Source organism: Aethalodelphis obliquidens, unplaced genomic scaffold (genome assembly GCF_003676395.1).
Source record: "Aethalodelphis obliquidens isolate GAN/ISIS:26980383/991018 unplaced genomic scaffold, ASM367639v1 scaffold66, whole genome shotgun sequence".
Lineage (NCBI taxonomy): Eukaryota > Metazoa > Chordata > Mammalia > Artiodactyla > Delphinidae > Aethalodelphis > Aethalodelphis obliquidens.
This window is the reverse complement of record NW_020838010.1, coordinates 7,199,510-7,219,443: the sequence shown is the minus strand read 5'-3', so window position 1 is coordinate 7,219,443 and position 19,934 is coordinate 7,199,510. Positions and strand designations below refer to the sequence as shown.

General features: G+C 41.3%; 1 protein-coding gene across 1 annotated transcript; it reads left to right on the top strand.

Annotated features, from left to right (window-relative positions):
* Positions 1-14,495: 14,495 nt before the first annotated feature.
* Positions 14,496-18,195, top strand: LOC113610972 (free fatty acid receptor 4-like). The gene is made up of 2 exons (XM_027089535.1): positions 14,496-14,603; positions 17,389-18,195. The coding sequence occupies exons 1-2, from the start codon at positions 14,496-14,498 to the stop codon at positions 17,905-17,907; spliced, it is 627 nt and encodes a 208-aa protein (XP_026945336.1). The 3' UTR covers positions 17,908-18,195.
* The last annotated feature ends 1,739 nt before the right edge of the window (positions 18,196-19,934 follow it).

The window sequence follows — 19,934 nt, the reverse complement described above, 5'->3', positions numbered from 1 at the left end:
AGGAAGAACACTCTTTGACATAAATCACAGCAAGATCTTTTTTGACCCACCTCCTAGAGTAATGGAAATAAAACCAAAAATAAACAAATGGGACCTAATGAAAGTGAAGTAAGTCAGAAAGAGAAAGACAAATACCATATGCTAACACATATATATGGAATTTAAGAAAAAAATGTCATGAAGAACCTAGGGGTAAGACAGGAATAAAGACACAGACCTACTAGAGAATGGACTTCATATGGGGAGGGGGAAGGGTAAGCTGTGACAAAGCGAGAGAGTGGCATGGACATATATACACTACCAAACGTAAAATAGATAGCTAGTGGGAAGCAGCCGTATAGCACAGGGAGATCAGCTCGGTGCTTTGTGACCACCTAGAGGGGTGGGATAGGGAGGGTGGGAGGGAGGGAGACGCAAGAGGGAAGAGATATGGGAACATATGTATATGTATAACTGATTCACTTTGTTATAAAGCAGAAACTAACACACCATTGTAAAGCAATTATACTCCAATAAAGATGCAAAAAAAGAAACAAAAAACCAAACAAACAACCCAATCCAAAAATGAGCAGATGACCTAAATAGACATTTCTCCAAAGAAGGCATACAGATGGCCAACAGACACATGAAAAGCTGCCCAACATCACTAATTATTAGAGAAATGCAAATCAAAACTAACTCACACTGGTTAGAATGGGCATCATCAGAAAATCTACAAACAACAAATGCTGGAGAGGGTGTGGAGCAAAGGGAACCCTCTTGCACTGTTGGTGGGAATGTAAATTGATACAGCCACTATGGAGAACAGTATGGAGGTTCCTTCAAAAAGTAAAAATAGAATTACCATATGACCCAGCAATCCCACTACTGGGCACATACCCAGCAAAAACCATAATTCAGACAGACACATTGGGCTTCCCTGGTGGCGCAGGGGTTAAGAATCCACCCGCCAATGCAGGGGACACAGGTTCAAGCCCTGGTCCCAGAAGATCCCACATGCCGCAGAGCAACTAAGCCCGTGCACCACAACTACTGAGCCTGCACTCTAGAGCCCGTGAGCTGCAACTACTGAGCCTGTGTGCCGCAACTACTGAAGCCCGTGTGCCTAGAGCCCATGCGCCACAACAAGAGAAGACACAGCAATGAGAAGCCCATGCACCACAACGAAGAGTAGCCCCCACTCTCTGCAACTAGAGAAAGCCCACGTACAGCAATGGAGACCCAGTGCAGCCAAAAATAAACAAATAAAAAAAAATAAATAAATTTATAAAAAACAAACAAAAAAAGAAAACAAAAAGACACATGCACCCCAATGTTCATTGCAGCACTATTTACAATAGCTAGGTCATGGAAGCAACCTAAGTGCCCACTGACAGATGAATGGATAAAGAAGATGTGGTACATATATAGAATGGACTATTATTCAGCCATATAAAAGAACGAAATTGGGTCATTTGTAGAGACGTGGATGGACCTAGAGACTGTCATGCAGAGTGTAGTAAGTCAGAAAGAGGAAAACAAATATCGTATGTTATCACATATATGTAGAATCTAGAAAAATGGTACAGACGAATCGGTTTGCAAAGCAGAAACAGAGACACAGATGTATAAAACAAATGTATGGACACCAAGGGAGAAAGTGGCAGGGGGGCGGAGGGGGTAGGGATGAATTGGGAGATTGGGATTGACATGTATACACTAATATGTATAAAATGGATGACTAATAAGAACGTGCTGTATACAAAAAATAAAATAAAATTCAAAAAATAAATAAATAAAATCACCTTGGGGCTTCAAAAATCTGGCTGCCCAGGATGCACACAAGACCAATTAAATCAAAATCTCTTGGGGTGGGACCCAGGCATCAGTGTTTTTAAAATACCTCCAGTGATTACAATATACAGTCAAGGCTGAGAACTCCTGCTATAGCATGATGCTTCCCTTTTCTTCCTTGTGAGTATGGCTGGGCTTCTGAGAAGATGCATGTATTAGTTGTCTGTGTTGTATGACTGAAGGAGCCTAAGAGGGACTCTGCTGTCCCTCCTTCTCCATCACATGTTACGTTATCCAAAATGCCACCATTGAAGACCAAAAATCTTCCTCTTGAGACATACTAAAAAAGCAGTCAGGAGCAGAAAACAGTGACTATTGAGTTTTCGAAGGATTTTCTGTCTTCAAGAGGCCTTAATTCAACAGTTTGGAAAGGCTTACCTACCCTTATTTGCGTCTGTCCCATAAAATGAAAGATGACATAAGGAGAAGCATTGTAAATTACAAAGTGTTACCATGGCAGGCCTAATACCTAAAGTAAAGGTGCTTTTATAAGTGGGTTGAATCAGACCAAGGCCCCAAGACAATTAGGCCCTTGGGGTTGAGAGAGTTAAGAGGAAGAGGATTGGTACTGCATAGGAAGACAAGAGGGGAACAACCAAAAGCCTCACCTATGTCACAAGGGTTATTAAAATGTGAGACTTGGCAATGAGGTCAGGCCATAAACATAATCTAAAAGATCGAGCTGCTTTTCCAGAGGAGTTTGTAAGGCCAATTATTCCCAGGTGGCCTGTTAGAGAGTACAAAACTAGGTTTATGTTCACTTCTTCAATAACATTAGAATGAGTGGAACTGGAATAGAAAGGGGAGGGCTCCCCAAAATTCATCTCTTGAAGCAAATTGAACTCATATTGACTTGTCTGAATCATAAGATATGGCAAGGAATGGTCTTCCACTCTTTGCCTCTCAAATTCAGTAAGGTTTGGGTAGTGATTGTAGCCAGCGAGTTCTGCTTATCACCTTACAGATGACAGCACTGAGATGGTCACGGTACCTTAGAAAGCCATCCCCAAACTACCTTCCCCAACAGTGGTCAAGGTGCCTGAATCCTGCACCTTCCTTCAAGTATTGAAAACTGGTTGGTATATTAAAGAAGTTCTTGTTAACTGACATAAGTAACACCTTAGGTTAGGAATTCCCAGCCAGAAAACAATAACCTGGCTTCATTTTCTAGATCTCTAAGATGGTTGCCTCAGCCATGCCCCACTATTTTCCACTTTCTAGGTTCTCACACTTCCCTTCCTCTCTCTCTCCTTCCCCTTTATCTGTCTCTCTCTTTCACACTGACACACACAACTGTTGGAAACCCTTGGTTTAAGCGTTATCAGCGAAGACCTTGCCAGTGATCACTTGACAGCTAGCTGAGAGCAAGATAGGTATTAGGGAGGAGGGGGCAGATACTATGAAAGAAAAACTATTTAGGGAATGGAACTAAGTAACGTTGACTATATCCTGGGCCATTGATTTTTCCAATGGAAGAGACAGGTTAGGAATCAAGGGTTACATACACAAATAAAGATCAGTTAGGGAGCCATGTATAACCTTTGGCTTCAAGAACAAAAGTCTTTTAATTGAATTTCTTGTGTGTGCGTGTGTTGAAGGGTGGGGGAGGTCACCTGAAGTGTATCGTGTGATTGAGCTATTCCATACCTCTTTACCCAAGAGGCAATAATCAGATCTCAAGAATACCACTGAGTTGTCTGTGCGATTAAACTAAAGGAAAATTCCATTTTTATCATTTCTGAATGATAAAGCTCAACATTCCTAAAATAGTTAGCTTAAAGCAGCAAAAGACTAAACCTTTCTCAAATTCATAAAGCAAATAAAATTAGAAACATATACAGTATCATTTGAGCATTTTGATGGATTTGAAGCTATGCAAGATATAATCCAGGAAGAGGTAAAAAACAAAAGTTGGACTTTAAAATATTTCACTTTTATGGAAATCTTACTGATAATATTAGAACAGACGTGTCATAAAATATGGTGCATTCATCTTTAAAACAGAACAGAAAAATATATAGAATCCAAGTAAACAGTGACCATTTTGGAATATTGGTAGTTTTAAGGGATGTAAAGTAATAGCATAAATATTTTTGGTGCTGGAACAAGAAGTAGGGAGAAGACCAACTTCGTATCTAGCCCCAAATAATTCATTTGGTTTCATTGGTTTTATCAGGAATGTTGGTTAGTAAGCGTGCTGGGAGTGAGGATTTAGAGAAAAAATGTGCTGTGTCTATAGAGAGTAAAATGCTGAGTGGGTTTGATTCAAAATTCACCACAGGCCAGGAAAAAGATTTTGCAAAACTCTGGTCCCTGTTGCTCACACACGGCCTAGGCTGTGTGTAAGCCTCACATTCAGTAGCTGCATTTGGTTTTCAAAGAACAGGGTCATTTTCTCAGCCTACACTTCTCATTAAGTTCCAAACACTTCCCTGGGATATGAAACCTCCCCTTTCTCTTTCACCACTCCTAGTAAAGCTGGCTTGTTCAGACAATACTGAAAGGGGCTGCTCTTTGGTGCTCAAACAGGATGCTCCATTGATATATATTGCTGGGACAGCCCATAAGCATTCGCCTGTTGGTGTCTCATACAAATGTCAACTGTTTCGACCCAGACTGAATTAAATGTTATATATAAAAACTGTGTGATGTTTTCAGCATTCACTCAAGAAGAATTTATTGAATATGTAGTCTGTGAAAGGTACTAGGCTAAGCCCTGGAACAGGAAGGGGGGGAGGAGGAGGGAAAGAGGAGAGGCTAGAGGAAGAATTGGAGAGATAAAAAGATGAACAAGCTGTAGCATCTGCCTTTAATAATAATAGCTAATATTTATTGTGCAGTTATTCTTGCCAGGCAGTGTGCTAATGGCTTTACATGAATTAGATAATTGAAAATTTACAACAGTACTGTATACCCCCCCTTTCATAGATGAGGAAACTGAGGCTCAAAGAGGTTAAGCCCAAATTCACACAGCTAGTGATGGAATTAAGGCTTGAGCCTGGTCTATTTGACTCCAAACCCAGAGTTTGTAACCACTATGCTCTAGTGCCTTCAAGGACTTAGCACCTGGTAAGAGGAAGAAGCAAACACAATGACCTCTAATAAAAGGCACAATATGATAAGTGCCACAAAAGATTAAGGAAACTGCTATGGGAGTACAGAGTCAGGAGTAATTGATTTCTGGGAAGAACTGAACTGGGCCTTAAATAAAAATTAGGATTTTGGTTGGTGGAGATAAGGGTAAGGGTGTTTCAGGTAAAGGAGTTAAATCGCAGAATGACAAGTACAGTGTAACTGGAGCATTACATGCATCACAGAATAAAGGGTCACAATTAAAAGGCTGTAAAGATCGGCACCCCCATTGTCATGTACCTTGAATACCAAGTCAAGAGGTCAGAATTTTATTATTTCTATAGCAGGCAATGGAAAGTCAATAACGGTTTTTGCACAGGCAAGGGATATGATCAGATATGTGATTTGGAAAGAGAGTTTTGGTGGCAGATTTAATAATGGAAGGGGTTTCAAATGAATTAGAGGCCAAAGACCAGTTGTGTGACTAGAGATATTAACTAGGTGAGGGATGGGTAAGAGTCAGAGCCAGGGTGTTTTCTACCTCATGGTAGAAGCAGCTAACATGAAAAACAGCTAGTAATCTTGGGAATTGGTAACTGAGTATGAGGGAGAGGGATAATTTAAAGAGGATACTAATATTTCCAGCTTGACTGACTAGGTAGCTTGCTGTATCCCTGGCTAAGACAGGAGGCGCAGGACAGAATAAATTTGGAGGGGCGAGGAGACCATGAATTAGGTGATTCATATGGGGCTATAGGAAGCTCAGGGAAAAGGCAAGAATATAGATTTGAGAGTCACCCAGAGAGAGAATAGAGTCCAAAGAGAGGATGAGACTACCTGGAGAGAATGTTGTTAAAAAAGACAATAATTTCTGTTTCTGACAATAGGATAAGTGTGTAGAGAAATCCCTCCCAATAAAGAAATACTTAGAACAGCGCCTGACACAGCAAGCACAATGCCGGGGAGAGGGGAACCTGGCTTAAGAAGCTGGAAAAAAATATTTTAAGTGCTGTTATTTTAAAGTGAAGCTGACCTGCAGTTAAGTAAAGGAAAGAATCCAGCCCGATTTTCTAGAGGTAATCAAGCCAGAGTTTGTCTTTGGAGTATCTGCTTATCCCTGGTGGCCTAGAGTTGGTATTAAAGGACTGTGTGGTAGGACTAGAGACAGGAGATAAAGACTGAGACCCAAGCAAGGTAGTCAGGCTGGCTGGAGACCCTCATAAAGCTAAAATCCCCTAAGGGTGACTCCATAAGTGAGTAACCTATAAAATACCTCCTTCTCTACATAAAGATACTTATCTAACCTAGGCAATTGGCGGGGGGGCGGGGGTTGGAGAAAATTATTTCTCCTAAGAATTCCTAATCACATGTCCACACTCAAGCACTTTTGGGAGCAGAATACTATGTCTGTGTCTGCAAAACCACCAAACAGAAACATTAGTTTATAGCAGTCCTTGGTTGATGGTGCCTCTAGGCACCACATTGCAGTGGTAAATAAAAATGTTCTCTGGAAGAATTTTAAAGTAGTCTCAAAAGAATTCCCACAGATAAAATTCCAAAGAGCATGAGCTCACAATGAAAAAAATATCACGAAACCTACAAAGACACAAGCCATTCTGAGTGGAAGTCTGCAGAAACAGACTCACAAAGACTAAAGTTATAAAAATTATCAGATGCTGAATATAAAATAAGAATGTTTGATATGCTAAAAGAAAAAGGAATTTGAAGATGATTGAGAAATAAACTATGGAAACTGAGCAGAATATTTTTAAAAAAGAACCAAATGGAATTCTGAGAAATAAAAAATATAATAAATTAAGTACAAAATAAAAGCTCCTTTGATGGATTAAACAGAGAGCCAAAGAGAATTTGTGAATTGGAAAACAGGTCAGATGATATCACCCAGTAAGAAGCACAAAGAGGCAAATATATGAAAAAAGTCTGAAGGAGATTAAGACATTGAAGATGGCATAAGAAAGTTGAAATACATCGTAATGAAGTTTGAGCAGGCAAGAGTAGAATGTTAATAATTTTTGGAGATTAAATAAAAGTGAAAGAAAAAAAGAACAGTATCTTGAAGAACTGAAAGGGCAGTCGGAGGGAAGAGAAATCAGTAAAGAAAACTGAGGGCTTCCCTGGTGGCGCAATGGTTGAGAGTACGCCTGCTGATGCAGGGGACATGGGTTCGTGCCCCGGTCCAGGAAGATCCCACATGCCGCAGAGTGGCTGGGCCCGTGAGCCATGGCCACTGAGCCTGTGCGTCCGGAGCCTGTGCTCCGCAACGGGAGAGGCCACAGCAATGAGAGGCCCGCGTGCCAAAAAAAAAAAAAAATCCCTTTAAATACAGATGATTGTCAGTTCTGTCTCCCTACTTATCTACGTCATTTGGGGGCATGTAATATTCAAGAAAATTCCAGAATCTGGTATAAGCATGAATGGCACACCTTTAAATAATATTTAACAACCTGTTCTCAGAGTCTGGGTCAAATAGTGCTTTTTCTCCTTCCCATTATCCCTGCCCTCAGCTCAGTTCAGGATCTCATCACATTCACCTGGGCTTTTCATAGGCTCCATATTTCAGCTCTGATAATTATATTCCCAGCTCAAACCCTCATTCATCTTAATACAACCCTGTTCATAACACTGACTACATAGTGGAGACATTCAATAAATAAGAGTTGAAATGAAAGAATGTTTGATATAAAGTTAAACAGAAGTATATCCCCATTGTCATGAGAATAATTTTATTTTCCAAATCAAGTAAAGAATATGTTATTTAAAGGCATATTTTATCTATTGGGTTGCTTGTATTTTGCCCAAACTTCATTCCAAAAACTACTGTAGTCAGTGGTTAAATGTGTGTGTCTACATATATCCGTGTAAGGAGAAGTTATGTTCTTATTGCAAGTTTATATTTAACTCAACAAGGATTTACTAAATGTCTACTATGTGTGTTTCTGCTATTTATTGCAGAAAATTCAAAGAAATGTATGACACGAATATGAGCATGAATACCTATCACACAGAATTGTGTGTGTATATATATGTATATATATATACACACACATACATACATACATATATATTCCACAAGACATCCAGATAAAGTGCGCCAGAGATGGGTCAAAAGAGGGAAATAGCACATCTATATTGGGAGGGGATAAAATAAAATCCCTAAAAGTGGCTGTTGTTTGCACCGAGTCTTCAATGATGAATAAGATTTGGTAAGCAGAGATTTAGGGGAAAAGATGGTGAGAAGGAAGGGAGACATCTCAAGCACGGATGGAGCTAAGGAGAAGAGAACAGAACTTGTTGAGGTGGATCAGTTCAGCATTGCATTAATCTGTGAGTAAAAAAAAAAAAATTTGATCACAGTGGCTGAAACACATGAGGGTTTATTTGTCTCATGTAACGAGAATGAGAAGTCCAAAGGTAGGCGGTTGCTGGTGTTGGTTTAGAGGCTCAAGAATGTCAGGGCTGTTTGTAATTCTCTTGACCTTTCCCTCATGGTCCCAGGATGTCTGCCAGAACTTTAAGCATCACAGTCAAATACCAGGCAGTGGGTAGAAGGGAGTGTCAAAGGCAAAAAGGGCTTCCCAGAAGCCCCACCCCATGATTTCTGCTTGTATCTCACTGTCCACCTCTACTTGCTAGACACTAGGAAGCACAGATATTTTCAGCTGGGCACATTAATATAGTGAGAGGCAGGGGAGAACATATATTGAGTAGGCAGTTAGCAGTCTCTGGAACAAAACAGAAGTCAAGTTTGGCTTGAGCATAAAAAGTGGAGATACCATTTCTTAACTATGAACCAACTGATTTGGGAAGAAGGAATGTATATATATTTTTGTGCCTGGCATCAGTTTTGCATTTCAGTAGTTTTCCAATTACTTGCCTGTAAAGAAATCAACGATAAGGGTGTAAGGTGCTACAGGAGAACAGAGGAGGAACACCTTTAGTTGCTCAGGGAAGAACGAGCTAATAAGCCTGGTAGATGGATATGGTCTAAGGCTGGTGGGTGAAGGGTAGCCTGGGCAAGGGCCCAGAGGTAAAAAGATGGAGAGTTCTGGGAACTGCAAGCATTTCATGCTAGCTGGTGCAGAGTATAATACAGATATGATGAGAAAAGAGGATGGAGAGAGAGGTAGGGGCCAGGTCATGAAAACTTATAAGCCATGGGAAGGGATTTGGACTATGTCACTAGCTTTTACCAAAAATATTTTCTCAACTACTTGCCTAATCTCTGCTGTCTTTCCTGATAAATTTCATAAGGACATCTTGTTTGTGACTGTATTCCTAGAGCCTAGCACTGTGCCTGGCCCCTGAGGCTTACCCAGTCAATCTACATTCTTCATGCAAGGAAATGTGAAAACCACCGGACTCGATCTCAAATGAAACCTTTGTCACTGCAACTTTCTATCCTTTAAGTTGAGGTCCCTTAAACCACACATGTAGGTGACCCCCTGTGTTGGTCCAGGTCATTCAAGAAGGAGATAAAAAGATAGAAGTAAAAGCACAAGAAATTTACTAGGGGCAACCCCAGTGATTAAAAAAAATGGGAAGGGAACAAGGAAAGCCTGGGAGAGCCACCAGTATGCACTGCAATGAAATGCAAGTCTGACCCTGAGTGAAGGAGAGAGAAGGGAGGGAGGGAGGGAGGGAAGGAAGGAGGGAAGGAAGGAAGGAAGGAAAGAAGGAAGGAAGGAAGTTAGTCAGAGGGAAGTGTCTTAGCCTGGGTGCAGTTCTAAGGAAAGTTTAGCATCACCATCAGGTAGTCCTTAAGACAAAGTCAGCAGCCAAAGGAGTCCAGTGTCACGGAAAACAGTATGTAGTTTCCCCAAAACTAAAAATAGAGCTACCATATTATCCAAAGATACATGCACCCCAATGTTCATAGCAGCACTATTCACAATAGCCAAGACATGGAAACAACCCAAGTGCCCATGAAAAGATGATTGGATTAAGAAGATGTGGTATATAGGGCTTCCCTGGTGGCGCAGTGGTTGAGAATCTGCCTGCTAATGCAGGGGACACGGGTTTGAGCCCTGGTCTGGGAAGATCCCACATGCCACAGAGCAACTAGGCCCGTGAGCCACAACTACTGAGCCTGCACGTCTGGAGCCTGTGCTCCGCGACAAGAGAGGCCGTGATAGTGAGAGGCCCGCGCACCACGATGAAGAGTGGCCCCCGCTTGCCACAACTAGAGAAAGCCCTCGCACAGAAACGAAGACCCAACACAGCAAAAATTAATTAATTAATTAACTCCTACCCCTCCAACATCTAAAAAAAAAGATCCTTTTTTTTAAAAAAAAGATGTGGTATATAGATACAGTGGAGTGTTACTCAGCCTTAAAAAAGAATGAAATAATGCCATTTGCAGCAACATGGGTGGACCTAGAGATTGTCATACTGAGTGAAGTAAGTCAGACAGAGAAAGAGAAATATCGTGTGATATCGCTTATATGCAGAATCTAAAAAATAATACAAATGAATCTACGTACAAAATGGAAACAGACTCAGACATAGAAAACAAACTCATGGTTACCAAAGGGGACAGAAATTGGGGAGGGATAAATTAGGAGTATGGGATTAACAGATACAAACTACTATACATCAAATAGATAAGCAACAAGGATTTACTGTATAGCGCAGGGAATTATAGCCATTATCTTGTAATAACCTATAATGGAATACGATCTGCCAAAAAAAAAACCCCAAAACCTGAATCACTATGCTGTACACCTGAAAGCAACACAGTAATGTGAATCAACTATACTTCAATTAAAAAAAGGACTCCAGTGTCTTCCATGAACAGGCCTACCTAGTGTCCCTGCTGGGGTCATCCACTGACCAGGAACAGCCCATAGGAAGTGTGGCCTTGATGCAAATACAGTGACGATTTCAGAGTGTAGCAGCAGCCTGGTCAGTCTCCCAGCTGTCAGAGATCTGAGAGGCACATTCTTATGGCTGCCATATGCCTGCCAACCACAGCATTGCCAGCAGGGCTTCTGTTCTGCTTTGTAGCTTCTTCATGTTCTGAGTTACTACCTAGAATATAGGCAGTACACCTGTAGATTATTTTTTACCACTACCCCGTCTCTAAGTTCTACTTTATACCCTTCCTCCATAAACTCAGCCATGTTTTTCATCTGGGACTGAGGTCTGCTTTGCTCTCCAAGTCCTTTTATGGATTAGGAATCTGGCTCTGAATCAGAGCCCTCATGGCTAGCTCCCCCGTCCCAATGGGCCAATGTCTTTTACCCCAGCTATCCACATGCCTATTGCCTGCCCCCACCATAGGATATTTTTAAGGGTAAAATTCTATCTTTTTAGCTTATCACAACCTCCTGGCCTTCTGGAACCGCAACAGATCAACATAGATGTCCTGCTAGCCATCTGTGCTACTCAAGTGCTACATACCTATGTGCATCCATGATCACCATGCTCTAGAGTTAACTTAGGAGGTTTCATAACTTACCTAAACCACACAAGAAATAAATGGCAAGGCTGGAGTTTAAACCAGATCAATCTGATTTCTAAGGTGTCCTTTCTAAAACACTGTCTGATACTGCATCTCCTTCACAAAACTGGGCATACTGTATTACGACCAGCTGTTTACTTGTCCATCCACCCCGGCCCTCAAGATGAGAGTTCCTCAGGATAGAAAGCCCAGAGAAAAACCCACGCACATATGGTCACCTTATCTTTGATAAAGGAGGCAGGAATGTACAGTGGAGAAAGGACAGCCTCTTCAATAAGTGGTGCTGGGAAAACTGGACAGGTACATGTCAAAGTATGAGATTAGATCACTCCCTAACACCATACACAAAAATAAGCTCAAAATGGATTAAAGACCTAAATGTAAGGCCAGAAACTATCAAACTCTTAGAGGAAAACGTAGGCAGAAGACTCTATGACATAAATCACAGCAAGATCCTTTTTGACCCACCTCCTAGAGAAATGGAAATAAAAACAAAAATAAACAAGTGGAACCTAATGAAATTTCAAAGCTTTTGCACAGCAAAGGAAACCATAAACAAGACCAAAAGACAACCCTCAGAATGGGAGCAAATATTTGCAAATGAAGCAACTGACAAAGGATTAATTTCCAAAATTTACAAGCAGCTCATGCAGCTCAATAACAAAAAAACAAAAACCCAATCCAAAAATGGGCAGAAGACCTAAATAGACATTTCTCCAAAGAAGACAGACAGATTGCCAACAAACACATGAAAGAATGCTCAACGTCATTAATCATTAGAGAAATGCAAATCAAAACTACAATGAGATATCATCTCACACCAGTCAGAATGGCCATCATCAAAAAATCTAGAAACAATAAATGCTGGAGAGGGTGTGGAGAAAAGGGAGCACTCTTGCACTGCTGGTGGGAATGTGAATTGGTACAGCCACTATGGAGAACACTGTGGAGGTTCCTTAAAAAACTACAAATAGAACTACCATATGACCCAGCAATCCCACTACTGGGCATATACCCTGAGAAAACCATAATTCAAAAAGAGTCACGTACCAAAATGTTCATTGCAGCTCTATTTACAATAGCCCGGAGATGGAAACAACCTAAGTGCCCATCATCGGATGAATGGATAAAGAAGATGGGGCACATATATACAATGGAATATTACTCAGCCATAAAAAGAAATGAAATTGAGCTATTTGTAATGAGGTGGATAGACCTAGAATCTGTCATACAGAGTGAAGTAAGTCAGAATGAGAAAGGCAAATACCGTATGCTAACACATATATATGGAATTTAAGGAAAAAAATGTCATGAAGAACCTAGGGGTAAGACAGGAATAAAGACACAGATCTACTAGAGAACGGACTTGAGGATATGGGGAGGGGGAAGGGTGAACTGTGACAAAGCGAGAGAGAGGCATGGACATATATACACTACCAAACGTAAGGTAGATAGCTAGTGGGAAGCAGCCGCATAGCACAGGAAGATCAGCTCGGTGCTTTGTGACCCCCTGGAGGGGTGGTATAGGGAGGGTGGGAGGGAGGGAGACGCAAGAGGGAAGAGATATGGGAACATATGTATAACTGATACACTTTGTTATAAAGCAGAAACTAACACACCATTGTAAAGCAATTATACCCCAATAAAGATGTTTAAAAATAAATATAAATAAATAAATAAATATGAGAGTTCCTGAGGCTGGGGCCAAGGCACTAATATCTAGAAGGCATTTAAGAAGTCTTTCTGGAATAAAGGCATAAAGGGAGGAAATACACAAACAGCTCGTAAAACTCAATATGAAAATCAAACCCAATCAAAAATTGGGCAGAAGACCTAAATAGACATTTTTCTAAAGAAGACATACAGATGTCCAATGGGCACAAGAAAGGATGCTCAACATTGCTATTAGAGAAATGCAAATCAAAACCACAGTGAGGTATCACCTCACACCAGTCAGAATGGCCATCATCAAAAATTTACAAATAACAAACTTTGGCAAGGGTGTGGAGGAAAGGGAATCCTTGTACACTGATGGTGGGAATGTAAATTGCTGCAGCCACTATGGAAAACAGTATGGAGGTTCCTTAAACTGAAAAATAGAGTTACCATGTGATCCAGCAATTCCACTCCCGGGCATATATCCAAAGAAAACAAAACCACTAATTCGAAAAGATACATGCACCCCAATGTTCATAGCAGCACTATTTACAATAGCCAAGACATGGAAGCAACTCAAGTGCCCATCAATAGATGATTGGATTACGAAAATATACATGTATATATGTGATATATATATCACATGGAATGGACAGTGGACTATTACTCAGCCATAAAAAGTGAAATATCGCCATTTGCAGCAATATGGATGGACCTAGAGAATATTATGCTTAGTGAAATAAGACACAGAAAGACAAATACTGTATGATATCACTTATACATGGAATCTAAAAGATAATACAACTGAATCTATATACAAAACAGAAGCAGACTCACAGACATAGAAAACAAACTTATGGTTACCAAAGGGGAAAGGGATGGGAGTAAGGATAAATTAGGAGTGTGGGATTAACAGATACAAACTACTATACGTAAAATAGATTAGCAATAAGGATTTACTGTATAGCAAGGGAATTATACTCAATATCTTATAATAACCTATAATGGAATATAATCAGAAAAATAATAACTGAATCACTATGCTTACACCTGAAACTAACACAATATTGTAACTCAATTATACTTCAGTTAATAAAAGTAAAGGGAGGAATGAATGAACAAATGAACATTTAACAACCAAGTTGCAGTCATTCCAGTCTGGCCTCCAATTCTTCGGTTTCTGAGGGCTTTGCAGGTCTAAGAGGGTCTAATCCTATGAATCCGTATGTCTTCCAACGCAACCACAAAATAATGACACCAGAGCTACCAGGATAGCACTTTCTATTTACTCCAAACCCCATACTAGCTGATCCGATAAAGAATTTGAATAGTTGAAGCTCTGGAAATGTAAGAAATATGATGCTTTCTGCCTAACAAGGAAGAAAAAGTCAAACAAGGGGAATTTTCAGATATATTTCATCTTGGTGAGTTGGGGGTTGCACAAGGGGCCAGCATGGTCATACTGCCTGGAGGCAGCTTGCAGTGTCTCCAGACAGAAAAGGAAATGACAACAGCTTTTGACGAGAATAGAAGGACAAATAAAGATCTTATTGAGAAGCAGGTAAATTGGCTGGGCTCAGGAAGCCTGTAATGACTCAGAGCTGGCAAGGGTCCTGTCTGGCAGCCCACCTCTCCCTTACAGCTGAGCTCAGTGGATTCCACGTTGCTTCCTTACCCTGGACCTTCACGTGCAGCATGGGCTTGGTATTGAGCCTGAACATGAAGGGCCTCTTTGTTCTACCACTTTCTCCTCTATGTAGGCCACATGGCCTTAGGAAGCACTGATGACCCGACAGCAAAACAAGGCTTCAGTTCTGTGTATTTTTAAAGTTCAAGAAAACAATATTGAAACCAATGCAACACCACGCATATCTAAACCTGTCTTTCTATTTGCACATCACAGCTTTAGTGACATAAATAAATTATACTGGGAAGAAGTCTTCAAGATATTAAGGAAGCTCAGAGAGAGAAAAATATTATTGGGTTGGCCAAAAAGTTCGTTCAGGTTTTCCATAAGATGTTACAGAAAAACCCAAACTAACTTTTTGGCCAGCCCAATATTTTGAACTCCCTTGTTTCTACTCCTCATTCTGATAATAAATGGGCATGAAGTTACAGTAAAGACTTAGAAGTAAAGGACATGGTTTCTTTATTTTTTATATTTTTAAATAAAAGTTTCATGAATCAATATTTAAGAGATACAAACATGACGTTTCGGTATACATATACATAGTGAAATGGTTACTACAGTCAAGCTCATTAAGAGAAAATGGTTTCTGAGTCTGATAGCTCTGCATGCAGAGTAACAGCTTCGCTACTTACTAGCTGTGTAACCCTGGGCAAGCCACTTAAACTCTCCAAACCTCAGTCTACTCATATCTAAAATGGGGTTTGACCAGATATTATGTATTTTGAGTGTCTAGCAGAGTCCTGACACGTAGTAAGCATTTGGAAATGTTTGTTAAAAGAATTAAGGTACTATCACAGAGTCCTCTAGTTGTATGCAAGGCATTAAGACCATGTCAACAATGGACCCCTATTCCTGCTTCAGTGGCATAACCAGGCTTTTTCCCCTCTGTGTTGAAGGGCACCAAGGAGAATTGGTTAGTCAACATTCACTACGAGCCAGTGTGCGGGGGAGGGAAAAGCCGAAACATATACAAAAGAAAGATCCGATGCTGTGTGTCCTCAAGGATGCTTTTAAAGACTCAGAGCTGCAAAGCAAGACATTTTTATTTCTTAGGACAGCTTCTCTGATTCTTTGCCATTATTTCCACTTGTGCTAATACCACAGCCTCTCTTTTCCAGACATGCTCCCCCTAGAGAACACAGCAGTAGACATTTGTGTATTACAAAACTATTCTACTTTAGTGGTAAGAACTTCTTAGGGAATAAACTCTTGTAGTATCTGCAATTATAGGTTCAGGAAAATGGACAAAATAATTGGACTATAATAAGATCTCCTATTTATAGACTACTTATTGTGTCAGGCTCCATGCTAAGTTCTTTACATATATTATTTCATTTATCTTCACATTATCACCACTTTACAGATGACATTTAGACTCAGAGAGGCTATTTCTCTAAGGACATCACATGGCTAGGAAATAGAGCCAAGATTCACATTCATGAAGGTCTGACTTCACTTTTGTGCTCTATTTTTTTTTAGCCTTTATTATTATTTTTTAAATTGTTTATTTATTCATTTATTTAATTTTTGGCTGCATTGGGTCTTCGCTGCTACACACAGGTTTTCTCTAGTTGCCGAGAGCGGGGGCTACTCTTTGTTGCGGTGCGCGGGCTTCTCATTGCAGCGGCTTCTCTTGTTGGGGAGCACGGGCTCTAGGCTCACGGGCTTCAGTAGTTGTGACACACGGGCTTAGTTGCTCTGCGGCATGTGGGATCTTTCAGGACCAGGGCTCGAACCCGTGTCCCCTGCATTGGCAGGCAGAGTCTTAACCACTGCGCCAGCAGGGAAGCTCTAGCCTTTATTATTTATAAAAATGTTCAGACATAAAAAAGTAGATAATATAGTGTAATGAATCACCATGTGTTCATCACCCAGCCTCAACAATTACCAACTCATAGCCAATCTTGTTTCATCCATACCCTACCCAGCCCCCATCCAACACACACACAGAATTTCATCTTTTCATTTGTAAACATTTCAATATATATCTTCAAAAGAAATGGACTCTTTTTAGAAAAATAACAATACCTATAACAATCATTTCTTAGCACCATCAAATGTCCTGTCCATGTTCATATTTCCCCAATTGTCTCATAATTTTTTTCCCACAGTACGTTATTTGAACCATGACCCAAACAAGATCTATGTCAGAAACTGGCATTTGGTTAATACATCTCTTAAGTCTCTTTTTTTATCTGTAGGTTTCTCCTCTCTTTTTTTCTTGCCATTTGTAAAAAGAAATTGAAAGCCTCTGCTCTTAACCACATAATGTAGCACCTTATGTCCATTTTTGCAGCTATGCGTTTGGAGGGAATGCCCTTCTCCCAAACATATTTCCTGTATTTAAGTGTGACTCCCTCTTTTCCTGTACAATAGAAGGTAATCAAAAGTTTAAAATGCATCTTAGAATTGTTTCAATATTCATTGGAAACGCTGATCAAAAAACCACTTGTGGGGAAGGGCAATCGTCCCAGCAAAACAAACAGTGTGAAGAACGCTTAGAATTGTGTGCCGTTCATGGTGAAACCAAACACCTCACATGCGACCTGAGCCCACAGTCTTCTAACCGAAACTGCACAACTCGTCTCAGGACTTACCAAAGCTCAGATTCTTTATGTCTCGGCGCAGAAGGAATTCAGCTGAGGCGAAGTGATAGGAAATTCCGATTTGCACACTGGTTTGGCCCAGCATTGCCGGAGAAATCTCCTGGGATGTGTCATTTGTTACTTTGAACTTCTTGGTACCAGGACTGCTTATTGTGATCAGTTACTCCAAAATTTTACAGATCACGAAGGCGTCAAGGAGAAGGCTCACGACGACCCTGGCTTCCTCGGAGAGCCACCAGCTCTGTGTGTCCCAGCAGGACGTCCGGCTCTTCCGCACCCTGTTCCTGCTCATGATCTCCTTCTTCGTCATGTGGAGCCCCATCATCGTCACCATCCTCCTCATTCTGATCCAGAACTTCGAGCAAAACCTGGTCATCTGGCCGTCCCTCTTCTTCTGGGTGGTGGCCTTCACCTTTGCCAACTCGGCCGTCAACCCCATTCTCTACAACATGTCACTGTTTAGGAATGAATGGAGGAAATTTTTTCACTGCTTCTTCTTCTCAGAAAAGGGAGCCATGTTTACAGACACATCTGTCAGAAGAAATGATCTGTCTGTTATTTCCAGCTAGTTAGTTTTTCTCTGTAGGCGTCTATTTGTCACTCTCTGGCAAGCCATGGTGTGTTTTCAAAGGGAGTTCATTTCCAGGACGGTCGCACCAGGGTACCTGCTTTAAGAAAATGTAACCTATGCAAATGTACATTTACAGCACCAGTACATTGAGGGGTGATCATTCAGTATAACAATTCTATCCTTTATAAAAGTATTTGCTGTGGGTTCCTTTTCAGTATGAACTTTTTCAGTGTGTAGTATGATTAAGTTTAATAATTTTTATTTGTAACTGTTCAGCAGTCTCATCTCCTACACGTAAAGCCACGCCTTGCCGGTTTCCTGAAGTGAGTCTTGGAACAGGTCCAGGACCCAGATTTTTCCTCTGAAGAGTCATGGCCACTCTAGCTCCCCACCCTGGATTTGCAAGGCTGCAGGATCATTCATTAACGTCAAGAGCTCTTGAGGAATTTCCAAGGAACAAGGATTTAATTTCCAAGGAATTAAAGGTGACTTTATTTTTCATTTATAAAGGGATGCCATGGACCCCTTTAGGAGAAGCTTTGTCACGAAGTCAGACAGGAAGTCGGATGACTCCAAACATTTGACAGTGAGAACAGGAGTGATTCCCTTCGTTGATCCGCCTGTTAGATGCCTCTTAAGCACATGCTGTGGCCGGTGTTCTTGGTGGTGGGAATACAGCAGTGAACCAGACAGCCATGGCCCCTGCCCTCACGGAGCTTACTTATCTTCTAGGTGGGGGCAGCGAAAAACCAAACATAAGTCAATAGACAATATAGTGTTATGGAGTGAATTAGCGTCGTGAAGAAAATGGGACAGTGATGGCAACTTAGATGGGGTGTTGAGGGGTCTGCGAAGACCGTTCTAAGGGGTATATTTGAGGCAAAAGGTAAACCACAAGAAGGAACCAGCCATGTGAATCCAAGGGAGTGGGGCTTTGCAGGTGGAGCAGACGCTGGTGCTGGTGCAAAGAGCCTTGTGTACTTGTGGGACAGAAAGAAGAGGTGTAAACAAAGCAAACTATTGGCTCCTGTATGCCGGGCAATGTCCTTGATGCCAAGACAGAGGGGTGCTGTGCTGGAGACCATCAGTTGAGACCAGAGAGGTTATAGGGCTGGATTACACAGGGTCTGGGAGGCTGCCATAGAGAGTTTATTCTGTGTTCAGTGGGCAGCCACTGGAGGTTTGCAAGTGGATGCTGAAGTGACCTGCTCTACTGGTTGCTGTGCAGGGAATGAACTTTGTGGAGCAGGAATAAAGATGGAGACCAGTTAGGTGGCTGTTGAAGCAGAGAAAGAAGATGGGGAAGTTGGAGGTGGGTGGCATCCGTGGGGGATTGTGAGAAATGATCTTGGGACATACTTTGGGAAGGCAGAGCAAACATGATGTATTGATGGACAGGATGCAGATTAGGAGGGAAAGAGAGGATTCAGGGGTGACTCCTGACAGTGATTGGATGGAGAGCAGGCAACAAAAATGGGGAAGACTAGAAGAATGGGAAATAGAAAGACCCAGAGTTTCATTTGGGGCATTTACACGTGAAACCCCAGTGAGATCCAAATGGAGAGCAGGCAGTGGGGTGCAGGGATGTGGGGTGTGGGCCTGAATATGCAACGTTGGGAGTCACCAGATAGTGTTTGCAGATTTATGGCTTTATGAAATGTCCCTGGGAAGAGAGAGAGAGAAGAAACCGGAGCCAGCGAGAACCCAGGGCTACGCCAGCACTTGGAGGTTGGGCCAGTGGCTGGAACAGTAGCTCAGGGCCTGGCACATAGGACGTGCTCAACCAATCTTTGTCACCAAGTACATCAGAGCCAGTAGTTGTCTTTGCTGGTGGAGTTTCTTGAGCAGCTTGCTTTTTAAGTAAGGTTTATTACAAGCTTGAGGACTAGAGGACAGGGATCTTTTGTTCATCTTTAGTTAATAAATTTGGTAAATTAAAAAAAAAAAAAAAAAAAAAACCACTTGTTTTGAGATGTCCCCGGTGGTCCAGTGGTTAAGACTCCACGCTCCCAATGCAGGGGGCCC